Source organism: Brienomyrus brachyistius, chromosome 15 (assembly GCF_023856365.1).
Source record: "Brienomyrus brachyistius isolate T26 chromosome 15, BBRACH_0.4, whole genome shotgun sequence".
NCBI classification, from domain to species: Eukaryota; Metazoa; Chordata; class Actinopteri; order Osteoglossiformes; family Mormyridae; genus Brienomyrus; species Brienomyrus brachyistius.
The window spans coordinates 593,704-609,014 of NC_064547.1; the positions used below are offsets into that span (position 1 = coordinate 593,704).

Below are 15,311 nucleotides of genomic sequence, written 5' to 3' on the forward strand. Positions count from 1 at the left end.
ATGATTACACCCAAAAACAAATTCTACTAAATCTAACATAGTGTCTTTGACTTATAAGAAGAGCAGCAAGTCTCCTAGACATTGAATGAACTAGTTTATGACCTACAGCCATGGCTATCTTTCTCCATTCTTGAAGGATGAGATTAGGATAGTAGGCTGGATGGAGAATGACATGCCACTTGTCTTTTCAGAACTGCCTACAAATGTTCCTTTGGGTTGATGTTTGGCACATGCTCGGCCACTGAATCATGTTAACCCTGTTCTTCCTCAGACATGATCTAGTGACCTTAGATGTATGTTTTGGATCATTGCCATGTTGAATGAGCATTTTCTCTTTCGGTATGTCACAGTGCATCTGTAAATGCATGATACCATCTGTGAAATGCAGCTCCCTGACACCTGCAGTACTCATGCAACCCCAAGATCACTGCCACCACCACACTTTCCTGTTGGTACCACATATTTTTCATTGTACTCCTAATTTCATTGCAGTCCTAATGACTGATTAGATGCATCTGTTGGTAGTTTCCTGTTAATTACAATTTTTATCAGGTTTTTCTCCAGAGATATTCATTGGGGTGTAATCATTTTAGTATCACCTTATTTGAATAAAATGTATTATTTTTCATATCCAAAAGAAGTGAAGAAGGTAATCATACTCTTATGTTGGTACAAATACATGTTTAATATAACTGGTTTGTAAAAATACAGCTGAGCACCATATATGTAAATGAACTGAATACAAACAGCCTACAGTCAGGGTCAGGAAGCTCACGGTCTTCAGCTAAGCATGAGAACAGAAAGTCATGTAATGCAAGTGATATTTAACACAGCGTGACTGAAGGTGCCAAACGTGGAGGCTCCAGCCTCGCAGAAACGGCGTCTTTTTTGGATGTTCACACACTATTAAGTATCTAAGCTTTTCCAGCTTGTTAATGAGAGGTCAGAGGTGAGCAGGCAGGACCCACTAAAGCTATCAGATACAGTACAACTCCTCTGTACACAAAACCCAACTGTTGCTGCGGTGGGTGGCGATCCATCCTGCCAGGGGGGCCTGCTGGGGTCCCTCCGGCGTGTGAGGGGCTCACCACCTCCCCCCCCCTTTTTTTTTTCCTTTCTTTAAATCACGGCACTAGGATGGGTGAGTTCAGAGCGGCCACACTCTTTACACTTTACCTTTAATTGAATGTAAAAAGTATAATAAAGGTGGGCAATTAAAAAAAAATCCATCTGTCCTTGTAGTGGTTCTGAAGGCAAAGGGGAATCCTACCTAGTACTACATATGGGTTCCTACCCTATCGGTTAAATATTGTGCTTAATGCAGGTCATACAACGGTTTGTAAAATTTAAAGGGGTCACACTCTGTCCATTGAGTTACCTTCAGATCACTGACCCCCAGTAAACCAGCTCACTGCAGAACACAAACAAGGATATGAAATCTTCCTGGAACAAACGCTATGTCTGCTTCTTTTACATCCATCCTCTTGTCTTTTCAAAAAATAAATAAAAACAGCATAAGAACTTTGTATCAGTTTATTAGAAAATGACTTTTTACAAAAATTGGAAAAAGATTTTCTATTAATATTTATGATGAATGCCATGCACCACAAAATGGACGTGTCATTTCATCATTTTAATGGAAAAGATTTAAAAATTAAAGCTTGCTGGAATGTTCTATACCAAACCGCTTTAAAACAGCCTCTCCCACTTGAAGCTGCAAGTGCCATTGAGTAACTGCATGTTTACAGAAGTCCCACATGACAAAAGGCAGCTGGATTTGATCGATTGCATCAAGCGCATGGTTTGTTTGTATCCCTGCACCGACACGCTTTTTGCATGCACGAGTTGCCTGACGGCACCAGGGAAGCACCAACAGCAACTTAATGCGACTCTTTGGTTAGTTTTTTTTTTGGTTCAGTCTTTCTAATGATTGTCCAAGTTCTGCTTTCACACAGTTCCTTCCTGTGACCTTTGACCACCTACACGCTTTCCATCAGCCTCTGCTCCTGTAGCGTTTACAAACTGACACACCCACAGGCATCCTGTGCTCAGGCAGCTATGCACCCTGCACGCCACTTTCCATGTTTGCGCTTCCTTACTAGCACTTCTCCCCCCCCCATGACACCCATTATGAAATGAACCATTTGCCATGTCAACAAGACATGCAGGTAGCCCTTCATTTTGAACATTTTCTGAAGGCAACAGATCTATGCATTTTCCACATTAAAAAAAAAAAAATGCGATTATGCACATATACATTTGCAGGCTGGCTCCACAGATCACCGTTCAGGCTCCACCCTCAACTGTTTCACCCAACATATGGGAACAGCTCAGCTGCAGATGTTTACAGGGTCTGTCCTCCACCTCCATACCTTCCAAAAGCATACATGAGGGCTTCTTTATCAAGTCCCCAAAATGTACAGACACACCGCCGAGTCTGTCGTCAGTCGGACCCTGAGGACTACGGCGGGAGCTGAGCTGGGGACAAAGACTAGGGGACTGGCGTTTATGTGATGTCCCATCTCCTGAGGACTTTCCCACGCCGGCTTTGTGCTTCACAGCACACTCATCCCATCCTGGGACTCCGCTTCAGTCTCAGAGAAGAATCCCAGAGAACATGGATCTCAAACTGCCAACAGACCATCACATCCCACAGAGGTGGGCACAGCTGCTTCAGCACGTCATGCAGCGGCGGCGCATGTTGGAGGACTGAGGGTTTGGGTCCACCTGGGGGATGAAAGGGTTTGAAAACCGTTAGTGTCACGAAGCCAGAGAGAAGCAGAAACATAGTGTGGCTTTTCTGCCCAACTAGACAAGCACTGCAGTCCCTGGGGATTCCTGATGTTTAGCTAAAGCTACTTGTTTATTGTGTGACAGTGCCACAAGTCAGGTTTGAACATTTACTAACAATTTACAGTGCGAGTTATTAACTTCCCCAGGATAGGCAGGCAAGGTCCCGGATCCAACAGCCATCTGATGCATGTCAGGACACCCTAACTGATCCTGGGCCCAATAACTGCTCGGCGGTATCTCACCTCACTATAGACTGGGGGAGGCCGGAAGCGAAACTCCTGAACGTAAGCAAAGTAGGGGCGCTGCAGGACCCCAGCGAAGTCCTCCTCGGCTGGCGGAGGGGCCATGTTCTGCTCTGCCTCCTCGTCGGAAATGATGGCGCTGTAATCTGGGGGAGCTGCAGGTGGCGCCAGTGAATGCAGAAGCAGGAGGGAAACATGAGTGACATTCTGACAGAGGAAGGCCCTGCTGCCCCCCCCTCCCCCAACATGGAGCCATCAGAGCAGGACACTCACGCTCAGGACGCTCGGGGATGCCCATGCGGAGCCACTCCAGGTTCAGGCTGTACTGGCTGCTGACGCTGGAGGTGCGGCTGCCGAAGGGGTGCAGAGGGATGGTGCCCATGACCAGCGGCAGGTCAAGGCACAGCTTTGAGGGCCCGGGGACCTTCACGCACACCTGGCAGGAAGCAGAACATCCCCAGTTAGGGCTCTGCAGGAAACAGCCAGCACAGCTCGTCCAGGAGCTCACCCGGCTAAGTCGTACACAGAGAGGGGGCAGGGCGCGAGCTGCGGACTAACCTTGAGCGAGTACTCCACTTTGATGATGCGGCACTGCAGGACAGAAGGACCCACCGGGGGGATCTTGATAGCGCGTCCATGCCAGGTCTCCCTGCAGCGGGGACCCACCCTGTCACCCCTAAGCGTGACGACCACAGAGTGCTTCTGCTTCATGGTGCCCCTGGCGATGAATGTCTGCGTCTGGGTGATGTACGCCTTGGGCTCCACGCAACAGGATGAGCCGTTGTCAAACTCCGCAAAGACCGGGATCACCTCACCTGTGGACAGGGAGGCAGGCCGGGTTAGAGAACACCACCAAATGCCCTAGTCTGACGGAACAGGTTGGGGGAAAAGGACCGGCAGGCTGCTCACCAGGGGTGTAGCCTTTGCGGTCAATCTTGGTCGTCACAGACACCTGGCCACAGTTACGGTACCACACGCGTGCCATCTTGTCTTTGGTCCCTGCCTGGGGGGCCTGGGAGGGGGAGGGCGGGATAACAGGCAGTGACACCTCTGCCACAACACCAACACAAAAAGGCCTTTAAGGGCAACAAGGCCAGTCGCTCACCAGCAAGGCCGGAGTGTTGATGTCAATAGGCTCTATAACAGTGAACTCCTTCTTAACCTTCCTCACAGCGGCCCAGGGTCGATGCAGCTTCACCTTCACCCAGTAGCGAATGCTGCCATACTTGCCTTCGAACGAGGTCACCAGTGTCCTGTTAACAGAAGAAGTTATGATGATTTTGCACTTGTACCACTCAATGGACTGTGCAGTGCATCATGGGAAAAGCCGTTCAACGTAAAGTTATATATATATATATATATATATATATATATGTGATTAAGGTGATATGCTTACTCTTCAGGCAGCTGGAAACTGAACGGGAATTCGTGTTTGCCCGACTGCAACACTGTTACATCTCCATTCTCTAAATAAATAAATAAAATAAAATAGCTTAGAATTACAAACTTAACAGATCTAACAAGTTCTGTGGTGCATTAAATGTAGATTTCCACGGCAGAATACAGTAACTACCCTACTGCAATGCTGAAACACTCATAAGTATCTGAAGTGCGTCGTTTAACCGAATGATTCCTACAGCAATGCTTCATCTGATCTGTTTTTTCCGCTATTAACGTCAAGCGCAAGTTACACGGTTTCTGACTACCGACAAAGCAACGCTAACGATTTCCTAAGTCCCGACTGATACGAACATGTCAGCGACGTCTCAGCCATGTGCCATTTAAAAGACGTCAAAATGAAGTGTAAACGGCACGCGATCGCCAAGCGCAAACTTAAAAAAAAAAAAAAAACTTATTTTGCCAAGACATTATAAACGCCACTCTAAAATGCAGGACAACACACGTCTTCCGAAACGGAGTAGCACTACAGTACCACATGTAAAGAAAGCGAAAGTTTAAAACCCCCTTCGTGACACTTAATTTCAGACTCTTCATTGCTTGTATAACCGCAGGAGCTCATGGCTAAATGGCTGTGCCCTTAGGATGCTGGCACGATCTTTCCCAGCATGGCACCAGGTTGGGGTGCCCTAAAAGCCCCCCTAGCACGCAGCCTGCCTCGCACTCACCTGCCTGCAGAAGCACCTCCCGGTGGTTCAGATACTCCACCTCGTCGCTGTAGTTCTGGGTATAAGCACTGCTAGCCCCGGCACTGCGGGACTCGGTCCAGTGCACCCTGGCGAAGCCCTCGGCGTGCAGCTTCAGAGAATGCACCTTGGTCTCCCCGGTGAGTTCCAGAAGCACCTTCCCCGAAACCACATCCCCGCTGCTGTACACCGGAGGCGAATTCAGCTCCGGGGAGTCGAAAACGACGCGCAAGTTACGCACTCCAAAATCCAAAATCATTTCTAAACTGGAAATCGATGGTCCGTCCTGACTGGTGCCTTGATTCTTGTCAAGTAAGCCGACTCCAACTCTAACGCAGGACAATTGGCGAAAACAAAAGTGCGGAGCGGCTGCTGCCCGGACCTTTAACGCTGTGACGGAGGGCAGGGGGCGGGGCTTCAAGCTAATTATGTAAGGCGCCGGCCAAGGCTTTCTGCTAATAAACATCTCGGCTGGGTGTGGAGGTTGATCGCGGCCTGCCCGCTTTGGCCCAGCCCAGCCCAGCCTAGCCCGGCCCGGCCCGGCCCGGTGATTGATGGTTACAGGTTCTCCTGTGAAAACAAGCTGACCTTGCACGTCCTGGTGAGGTGCCGTGCTGCTGCACCCAGGAGAGCCCGTGTTTGCGACTCCAGAAAGCTCTCGCTGTCAAAGGAAAAAGAATGAGGAGCCGGGAAAACATGCGAAGAGGGAATGGATGAATAAATAATGCTGGGGCGGGGGGACTCTGAAAAAGAAAAGCATACTCAAATATTCCCATATAACATGAATGAAACTTAATTCATAATACCGATCTAACGTAAACGTGTGCTGAACAACAGTAAATTACATTAACATTTCGTCAACATGTTTTCCATTTCTTGTAAAGGTTTTATTGACAGTTTAGATAAATCGTTGAGCAATACGTCTGTTTTCTTTCTGTTGCAGAAAGATGTAAACACTGCAGGAAAGGAATGGGAACCGGATTGCTTTTGACTCGAAATTTGCTCGTGTTATATCGCCACCTTGTGGTGAGAGTGGGATTCACATAGAGATAGTTCGGGGCGTGTGGAAGGAGTCGTTTATCTAATCAAGGGGACCTGAATAATTATTGTAATTTGTTCAGGGACTTACAGGCATGCACATGTTACGTAGTTTTTTTTCTGTGGTGCAACATTAAAACTTCTGCTACGACTATTTTGGTCTAGTTTTTAATTGTTATACGTTTCAAGCTGTGCTGTCAAGACAACGAACTGTAAGACGCATTATTTGTTTACTAATTGATGACAATTGTTCTTGTAGACTGTCACTCAACTGTATTTATACTATACAACAAAATGTTTAATACACTGCAGCTTCTTTTAATACGTTATCTTTAGAGGATGTCTATGACATCACTCCGCATTTGGAGAGAGTAATGCAATTTGGGGATGGAAGCTTGGATGTGAAATCTTCATGCGCCGTGGTAAAGTGTTGCCACTTACAAGCAACAATGTGGCTAATGCTAATCATGCAGAGAAGTTCACGAATGTAAAAGAGACACGTCACCTTCAACACAGTCTTCTCACATGCAAAAATTACATCCCCATATGTCAGTCCACCCATCACTCAATCTGATGTCTTAGCAATGGCATTTATGTATATCTATCGCATTATTGCTTAGTAAGACCTCTCAATAAACAGTAATAGAAAAAAAATGTCATAGGAGCAAGACAGTAATTTGAACACATGTAAATCTCTACCAATATTCCATCGTTAGAAAGAATGGATTTAATATTTAATGTCTTAAGGATAAAGATATTCCATATATTCAGTGATTTCCCATGCTTGGTTCACCGTAACCCTGACGTAAATAAATGGAAGTTTGATATACGGATCATATGCAGGGTCGCGAGGGCCTGGAGCCTCTCTCGTAAGCTAACGGGAACAATAACCGACGACGGGGCGCCAACGGATCGCACTTATATGGTTAAAAATGAAAAAGAGTGTACTTTTGGTATTATAATTAATTTATTTTGCACGAATAAAAACACTGTGGAAAACCACACCAAGGTTAATACTTCGCGCTCAAATCCTCCATGGACTGAAGGCACTAACTCGACGTCACTGTGGCGGCCCCGTTAACAGGAAGTGACGTAAACGACGAAGTTCCTTTTCCGTCAGCCTCTTTTCGCTCCGGCTCGGCTGTTGGCAAGGTGTGTGTCGGTTCGTGTCTCTGAATTTTGTGGAAACGTCTGTTAAGAGCTACCGATGGTGCCAGAGTAACGGTCTAAAACTATAATGCGCTGTATTATGGTTTGAATGCAGGGGTGTTCATTTATAGACTAAATAAATATAATTAAAAATGTACTATATGCGCGTCGGATAGGCCTCGCCGTATAGCTAGCTAGCTAGCTAGTTAGCCTTTTACGGTCTTCACTGAGCCATGTGGCAGTACTGTCCTAGAGCGATCTGTCTTATTTGCTCGACGACAGATGAGTGTTTGACAATAACATTAAAATTATAATTAATCAGAGATTATGCTATTTTATCAGCTTGATTAATAGCACTCAACAGACGAACGATAGGCGGCGTGGTCTTGGCGTTACGTCACGTTAACAATGAAATGTATCGGCTCTGCATTTCTCTTTGCTGTACTCTCTGGTTGCGTAAACTTGTGTATTTAACCGGAATTTGTGTGTTAACAGCCTGCAAAGATGCAGATCTTTGTGAAAACATTAACTGGGAAAACCATCACCCTTGAGGTGGAGCCAAGCGATACTATTGAAAATGTCAAGGCAAAAATTCAGGACAAGGAAGGTAACTAGATTACTGCCTTACATACGGTGCTATGCTGTCTTTCAATTTTAAGACTGGTCAGTCATTCCCTTCCACCCTCCAGTAAAATCAATGTCTTGTAGGCATCCCACCTGATCAGCAGCGTTTGATCTTTGCCGGGAAACAGCTTGAAGATGGACGCACTCTTTCAGACTACAATATTCAGAAAGGTAAGATACCTGAACTTCCCTGTGTGGTTTTAAGTGTTGGTGTGGACAATTAAGGATGCATAATGTGCCGTCCACCTACTTTAATATGACTTTCCCTGCAGAGTCCACTCTTCATCTGGTGCTGCGTCTGCGTGGAGGCATCATCGAGCCTTCCCTTAGGCAGCTGGCCCAGAAGTACAACTGCGACAAAATGATTTGCCGCAAGTAAGTGTTCAACCTGCTGGATAGTCTTATACATGCTGGAGGCTCCTAAGAGAGCAGGAGCCTGTGTGGGTGCTGAGCAGGGTTTGCGTCTCCATCTGTCACAGGTGTTACGCCCGCCTTCATCCCCGTGCTGTTAACTGCCGTAAGAAGAAGTGTGGGCACACCAACAACCTGCGTCCCAAGAAGAAGCTCAAGTAGACAGTGACTTTGCTGCTCTGCATTTGTTCACTAGTTGGTAAATAAAAAACATTTGAAATAACATCTTGGAGTTTTTTCTCAACTTTGTTTGAATAGTAGTGTGACGATGATAAAAATGCCTGTCATCTGGACACTGACTTGGACTCAGGCCTTGCTTCCCGCAAGATCTCTCTTTCCACCAGGTGGCAGCAAAGCTTCATGGAACTTGTAGCCTTGGAGGGCAATTGCGGTACTCAGATCAAGGTCATTGTGTCAGGCAGCCGGTAAAAGGAATTGGCTATGATGAAACGGTCGGCAATCTGCTGTCCGATAATTAGAATGTCACACTAAGCCGCAAAAGACCTGAGTTAAGCGCAATTGCCATTTAGTTAAAACCTGCTAAGGATATAGACTCTCTTCCGAGTGCTGTAATCCTAATCCTGGAGCATTGTGCTTATTGATAAAACTAAACAGACAGGTGACTTGTTTTGAGTATTTTTGCTAACGCAAAACTGGTCAAATGCATTTCACCTTACATCACCAGTAGGTTAGCGGGTGCTGAATCTGGGTCATTCTGAACATTTGAGCAGTGAATCCCAAGTCACATAAGCCTACCAAATAGTTTGTTAGTTCATAAAAGTGCAAATGTAATTCACTCCCACTAGTTCAGCTTTTTCAATTACACAGGGAACCGCTGATCCAGAAAGAATAGCAACTGAAGTGAAATTATAGCTCAGTGTCTCGTAGTTGTCCTGCTTTAAAAAACAGACATTGTTGGAGGTGAAGGAATGGGAGGTATGTGTGTGCTTTTAGTGTTAGTTTGCTGGGTCTCTTTGCAGAACAGCACAAAGCAGAGACTGGGCATGTTAATCCATTGTAGGCTGTCCATGTGCCCATGCGAGTGTCACTCATCTGCTTGAGAGCCACCTTGTTAAAATATGGAAGAGGAGACACGACCTTGCAGTGCTGAGATGGCACCTCCGTTCACTAAGCCAATGTGCAGCTGCGATAACTGCAAATACACTCTGATTGCGAGACCCAATGTTACTGGCTAATGGCTTATAACAGAAGCAATAAACACACCTTTCACATTTTGTTATTTTAATAGGAAAAGGGACCGTTTATAGTTCCCAGTTCTTTTTTTACATTTGAATAATTGTCAGATGTTAATATGGTGGAATTAATAATATTTCATTTTCTGTTCCCCAGAGCTGCACTGCAAAAAATATCTGGGCATCCTAAAAAAAACATGAAAGTACGAGAGAGAGACTCGCCTCACATCATGCCATTGTTCATAATGCAACAAAAACAAAAGACGCTTTCTGCAGCTACTCACAAGTCTCGTACACATCATGGATCAGCAATCACTTTTTACAAAAGTGTTTCTATTTATATAACATAGTTCTTACTAACAAAAAATAGTGGAAACATGATAAAAGTTAATTTCCCTGGACAATACAGTACTTATTCATCAGGACCAAAAAGTATAAATCACACAAAGTCCAACTGGGTGAATATAAATATGGTTTGCAGACTGCATAGAAAGTATACGATGTAACAGCATGCACAGGCCTACCGACCTTTACAGAACATGAACACACTTCTAACATTGCCAAGCTACTTCTATTATGGATCCATATTCAATAAAAATCCTTAAATATGTTCCAGACAAATTCAAATTTTGAGTTGCACTCCATGTGGACACACTGTACATCCCTTCTCTCTGTCATAACACCTTAGTATATAACGTCATTTATAAATTCCTAATTGCTGCTACCTGTGGAGAGAACACCAAACTGCAAGCTACCGTACACATATTCAGTGCTATCTAGCTAAAGGTTTGCATATTCATATGTTTCGGCAGCTTGATGAAGCATAACTGCAAAAGTAACTAATTATTATTTCAGCAGAAGATGCATTAACCTGAACTATCTGGCAGAACAGTTTACTAACAAGAAACCCGATTAATCTAAATCATACATCTTGAACTACTACATAAATTTCTTTAGCTGTGAAAACCTTCAAAGGAGAAAGGTGATTGAAAGGGATCGCCTCATACTTCATGTGTAAGTAGCACAAATGGGACCTGTAGAGTCCACATGTTCTTGTTAATTAATGATTTTTACTTAAGTGGCACAAAGCACATTTGCTTCACTTTAACTGGGATCTACCTTCCAAACTCATCCATCTGCTTTAATGTTCAAAATATATATATATGCCAAAGTGAATTGCCTATATGTCATACAACAAGCACTTTTAAGACACCTGAGACCTACAAATAAGAAACACATTCACCAAGTCAGCATTACTCCACAGACACTCTCGGTACTCAAACTACCACCATGTACAAATCTCGGACGAATCACAAGAGCCAATGATGCTTAGCACTCCATGCTGTGGTGGGTACGTGCATTTCAATAAATAAAGCCGACATATAGTTACCAAATTCCTAGGTTTCCATCAGCTTTCTCTTGCAAATTACCTAATTATCTAAAAATTATCCTATGCAATAAATGTGTATTTTTTTCATTGAGTGAGAAAAATGTACTCCTATTGAAAGGTGATTCGGAAACATACCTGCAGCAAATGTGAACTCTAGTCTTTGGTATGTCTGAATTACCAGGCCAGTCATTCACACACCTGCAGTTACCCTGAGAGGCTTTTTTTCAGGGCTTTCACTTGTTTGACCGCATTAGTGTCAGGAGCGCTAAAACACAGTTATTCTAAATGCGAGCATGAGTCTTACCATGAAAATTTCCATGACAATTTCCATTAAAGCCACACATTGCCAGATGTGTGGATTCTCTCTCAGAAATACATGAAAGTACAGTTCGTAATAATCGCATATCAGTAACATACAGCAGAAAGCATTGCGTTTATTGTCTGTTTGCCCACCGAGTATAACTGTCGGATGCTGAGATTTAACTTGTGGCATTGCAAAAGAGTGCTTTGTGAAAGTGTTTAAAGACATACCTTTGTTATTAATTGTAAACAAGCAATTTATTTCAGTTTCAGATGTTGTGTGACAAATTAAGAGTAACTTGTAAACAGAAAATGTAAATGAAACCTTTAGAGTATTTTAAAAACTAAGAGAAACATGTCCTTCTAAATTAAACATAAAACAAGGATCTTATCTCACTCACCACATACAATATAATAATATAATAATAAGGACCCAGTATTATAACAAAGCAACAAGCAATTTGATCTTTTGGCTTCAATAACTGATATCTCATTCATGCATGTCACACTTGTGTAGGTTCCCTTAAAATAAAAATAGTGTCAATCATCACAGTTAAAAAAACATTGAGATGGTAACCTGACTATTTAATTTACCATGGTGACTAAATATATAAAATCACTGAAATGAATTACCTAATTTCTAATGAAAGTATTTGTCATTAGTCATCTTAGAAAGGGATGTGCACAGGCCGTGTGAGTGACAGGTGTTATCCACTCGCTGGATGTGTTATCCGTGCTCTGGCAGACTGACAGCGTCTTCCACCTGAACAAACCTTCCCCTGACTAATGACAGATATTCTCAGATTAGAATTAAACCAAGATTGTACAACATACATTCATTTTATTCCCACCAATTCAGGGAACCATAATCATAATCATAATAATTGTCTCTGTGAACTGGCCAAAATTCTTTCAATAATAGTGATAATACGCTTGTTCTAATAATATGATTAGCAGTTGTATATTAAGTGCAATCACTGATGAACTCTAAACTTGGATAAATGTTTGACTTTATTCTCTGGTGTTAATACTGACAGGTTTAATAAGATACACAGCCCATTAATATTCAGCCCTGTGAAGCCATAGTAACACGAAAGATAAACGGATGAGAAAATATCCCATTTTCAACTGAAACGATGTTAAGGTCCCACTTAGATGCTGTCCCCACACAGACCAGTTTGGCCTGGATGAGTGCAGTATCTGCAGTAGAGTGACCTTTCTTACATTCTTCCTTCCATCCATCCTTCTCTCCTTCCTTGTGCAGGCTTGTTGTGCTTTTGCATCATCAGTCTGGACCAGCCCTTAACTTCCGTCTCTCTCTCTTGGCGTTTCCAGGATGTTAGACTATTTTTCCATCAGCTTGGCCAGGCTCTGCCGTAAATCATTCAGGTCAAAGATCTTGACATCGAGGACGTCGATGACCCTCCGCACCTCGTGCTCAGTCCGGTCCTGTTCCCCCAGGGATGTAGCCAGTGCCTGTTCAGCCTTCTCCACACGCCGTTCCAGTTCCACGTTCCGCATCTCCAGGTGCTGGAGGATCACATGCCAGGGGAGAGGAAGGCCTGAGGTTTGCCTGTGACTCAACATTCACGCCATCCAATTGCATTGTGTGGTTTTAGGCACATCACTCGACGACATGCCCTCCACCATTCATATGTAGGTGGGCGGAGCCTAACCAAAGGCGTGCAGCCCGGCACTGTGTTCCCCTTCACACTTAAAATGTAATATTTGAGCTTAAAACCTGCCCTGCCTCTAACATTTAAATATTAGGTAAAAAAGCCAATGCTAATGCTGTATAACACACACATGGATCCACCTAATTCACCCTCCTATAGTCATGTGAATGTGGCGACATTCATGGATCAACAAGAATATGTTTACTTATTTGTTTAAATGGTAAATGGACTGCATTTCTATAGCGCTTTTCTACTCCTACTCCTACTCAAAGCGCTTTACATTTCACCCATCCACACACCGGTGGCGGAGGCTGCCATGCAAGGTGCCAACCTGCTCACCGGGAGCAATTTGGGGTTCAGTGTCTTGCTCAAGGACACTTTGATGGGGTTAGGAGGAACCAGGGCTCGAACCTGCAACCCTCCAGTTGCTGAACGAAAGCACTACCTCCTGTGCCACCATCTTCCCCACCATCTTACTGTTTGCACTGTATGATATCTTGGTACTGTGTCTGTTTGCATTAAATGTATGTCTCCCTGGAGTGGGGTGGGGGTGGCGTATGTTCTGTTTTGTTCCATTTTGATCTTTGTTTAAATAAATAAATAAATAAATAAACAAATAAATAAATAAAATCTAAGAAAAATTTGGTCACAAAAAAATAAAAAAAAAATGTGTGTCTCCCTATGCCATGGGTGAACAGGCAGAAGTGAAAGCTACATTTGCAGTGATATCCAGGGCACTAACCCTGCAATAAGGGTACCTCAAATCAAATCTATTTATCAAATACACAACAACACCGCATACAACAGCAGATGCAGATGAAATGAATGCTAATTAGGCTACTTTGTCAACTGAAAGCCATTTCAATCTATTAATGTGCCAGTCATCTGTGATGCCAACATGACATTGACAAATATAGTAGCTCGATGGCCTGGGTCAACTTGATTCCTTCATTTTCAGTATCACGTACCACGTCAGTATCTCCCAATTGCTCTGGTGCAAGACCACATAATCAGACATCACCCGTTACAGATACTGTACGCGTGTCAAAGTCTGACGGCGAAGACGTGGTTTTGCCCCTCGCAGTTACACTCACACTGGCCCTGTGTGCAAAGTTATTTCTTTCTCTCTATTTTCAGATCCAGCCGGTTTTCTTTTCGGGCCGTTTTGTAGTGCTGGTGGAATGTGTCGCTATTCAACGTGCTTTTTAAGATTTAGCTTTATTATCATTACACAAAGTACAGGTACTCTGACAATGAAATGCGGTTTGACATCTAAGTGCATTAGTACTAGAAGCAGCTGTAACATACGCACGCGTGTGATAAATACATCTTTAGAAAATGTACGTTCTCAGACTTTGCCGCAAACAGGATTGATTTGCATATTATATGAGCATGCGGCTCATTTGTATTGAGCATTTATGGTTATTTGTGGGTGGAGACTAAGCAGAATCTCAGGTTTGTACACATACACACATTCACAAGATAGTTCCAAGACTTCTGAGGGGGAATGTGCATACAGTAGGTTTGATAAATCCGGTTTTAAAATTTTTTTTGTTGGTGGGGTGTGAGAGATGGACATTCCATTTTTGTCGGTGGGGGTTGGGAGATGGCTAAAGCCCCAGGAGTAAGCATGTTACTCGCTGAGAATCAAGTGGTCCTGTCATCCGGGGAAAAGTTACTGATAGAAAGAGCCCTGGTGCTGCGGGGGGGTGAGGTGGCAGACGCTCACCTGCAGCCTGTGGACGGCTTCGTCGCGCTCCTTCTCCAGCTGATGAATGCCGGATTTCTTACTATGCAAAATGCTGATTTCCTGAAAGACAGGTGTGCAGCTGATGAGATCGTGGTGAACTGCATTAGTGCCACATCTGTGGTTGATGCTGATCTTCATTTAACTAGATATGTTAGATATTTCAGGCAAGACCAGATAGCAACAGAAACTCGACAAGGCCAGTGTATATGATTCATATTCGTCAACAAGGCTGGTGAACATGATCCATATTCGTAAACAAGTGATTTCGTCATATCAAATGACATGAATAATTATCACAATATAATTCAAGTCATTATTTCTCTTTCAATGTCCATTTTTACTTAAAATTCCCTTAGAATTGCCATTAAACAGGTACAGTACATGGAAAAAGGAGACAAATTGAATGGACTGCAAACTGAAATCAAATTTTAATAAATCATACTTATAAATAATGCACAAAGGCTGCCGATTCTCCTGTCTGAAACCCGCATTCCACTTACTGCATCTTTCTGGGTCTGCTGGAAATCTATGAAATGTCAGACCTGGCTTATCACCTCTCTGGTTATTACATCTGACTGCACAACACGTCTCAGGCATATTT

General features: G+C 43.7%; 3 protein-coding genes across 5 annotated transcripts in view; 1 reads left to right on the plus strand and 2 right to left on the minus strand.

Moving 5' to 3' along the window:
- Window positions 1–1,519: 1,519 nt before the first annotated feature.
- Window positions 1,520–5,563, minus strand: arrdc2 (arrestin domain containing 2). Its single transcript, XM_048976825.1, has 8 exons — window positions 5,162–5,563; window positions 4,432–4,501; window positions 4,141–4,288; window positions 3,945–4,047; window positions 3,594–3,850; window positions 3,309–3,471; window positions 3,036–3,190; window positions 1,520–2,727 (listed from the first exon to the last, which is right to left on the minus strand). The coding sequence occupies exons 1-8, from the start codon at window positions 5,436–5,438 to the stop codon at window positions 2,674–2,676; spliced, it is 1,227 nt and encodes a 408-aa protein (XP_048832782.1). The 5' UTR covers window positions 5,439–5,563; the 3' UTR covers window positions 1,520–2,673.
- Window positions 5,564–7,224: 1,661 nt separating this feature from the next.
- Window positions 7,225–8,624, plus strand: uba52 (ubiquitin A-52 residue ribosomal protein fusion product 1). The gene is made up of 5 exons (XM_048976332.1): window positions 7,225–7,369; window positions 7,862–7,973; window positions 8,075–8,161; window positions 8,263–8,365; window positions 8,470–8,624. The coding sequence occupies exons 2-5, from the start codon at window positions 7,871–7,873 to the stop codon at window positions 8,561–8,563; spliced, it is 387 nt and encodes a 128-aa protein (XP_048832289.1). The 5' UTR covers window positions 7,225–7,369; window positions 7,862–7,870; the 3' UTR covers window positions 8,564–8,624.
- A 1,002-nt stretch (window positions 8,625–9,626) lies between these two features.
- LOC125708643 (homer protein homolog 3-like) overlaps window positions 9,627–15,311 on the minus strand; it is a 32,295-nt gene continuing 26,610 nt past the window's right edge. For all 3 annotated transcript variants that reach the window (XM_048976331.1, XM_048976329.1, XM_048976330.1), the window contains 2 exons: window positions 14,690–14,770; window positions 9,627–12,814 (listed from right to left, as the gene is read on the minus strand). In XM_048976331.1, the coding sequence (XP_048832288.1) occupies window positions 12,629–12,814; window positions 14,690–14,770 (267 nt within the window). In that variant the 3' untranslated portion in view covers window positions 9,627–12,628. The remainder of the gene's footprint in view (window positions 12,815–14,689; window positions 14,771–15,311) is intronic.

What these genes read in the sequence shown, in the direction of transcription:
- arrdc2 (XM_048976825.1), bottom strand. Translation starts at nt 5,438, where the DNA reads ATGATTTTGGATTTTGGAGTGCGTAACTTGCGCGTCGTTTTCGACTCC. An exon ending in AGTTTCCAGCTGCCTGAAGA is followed by an intron (nt 4,289 to 4,431) that starts GTAAGCATATCA and finishes TTCTGTTAACAG; the next exon opens with GACACTGGTGACCTCGTTCG. An exon ending in TCAACACTCCGGCCTTGCTG is followed by an intron (nt 4,048 to 4,140) that starts GTGAGCGACTGG and finishes TCCCCCTCCCAG; the next exon opens with GCCCCCCAGGCAGGGACCAA.
- uba52 (XM_048976332.1), top strand. Translation starts at nt 7,871, where the DNA reads ATGCAGATCTTTGTGAAAACATTAACTGGGAAAACCATCACCCTTGAG. An exon ending in AAAAATTCAGGACAAGGAAG is followed by an intron (nt 7,974 to 8,074) that starts GTAACTAGATTA and finishes AATGTCTTGTAG; the next exon opens with GCATCCCACCTGATCAGCAG. An exon ending in GACAAAATGATTTGCCGCAA is followed by an intron (nt 8,366 to 8,469) that starts GTAAGTGTTCAA and finishes CATCTGTCACAG; the next exon opens with GTGTTACGCCCGCCTTCATC.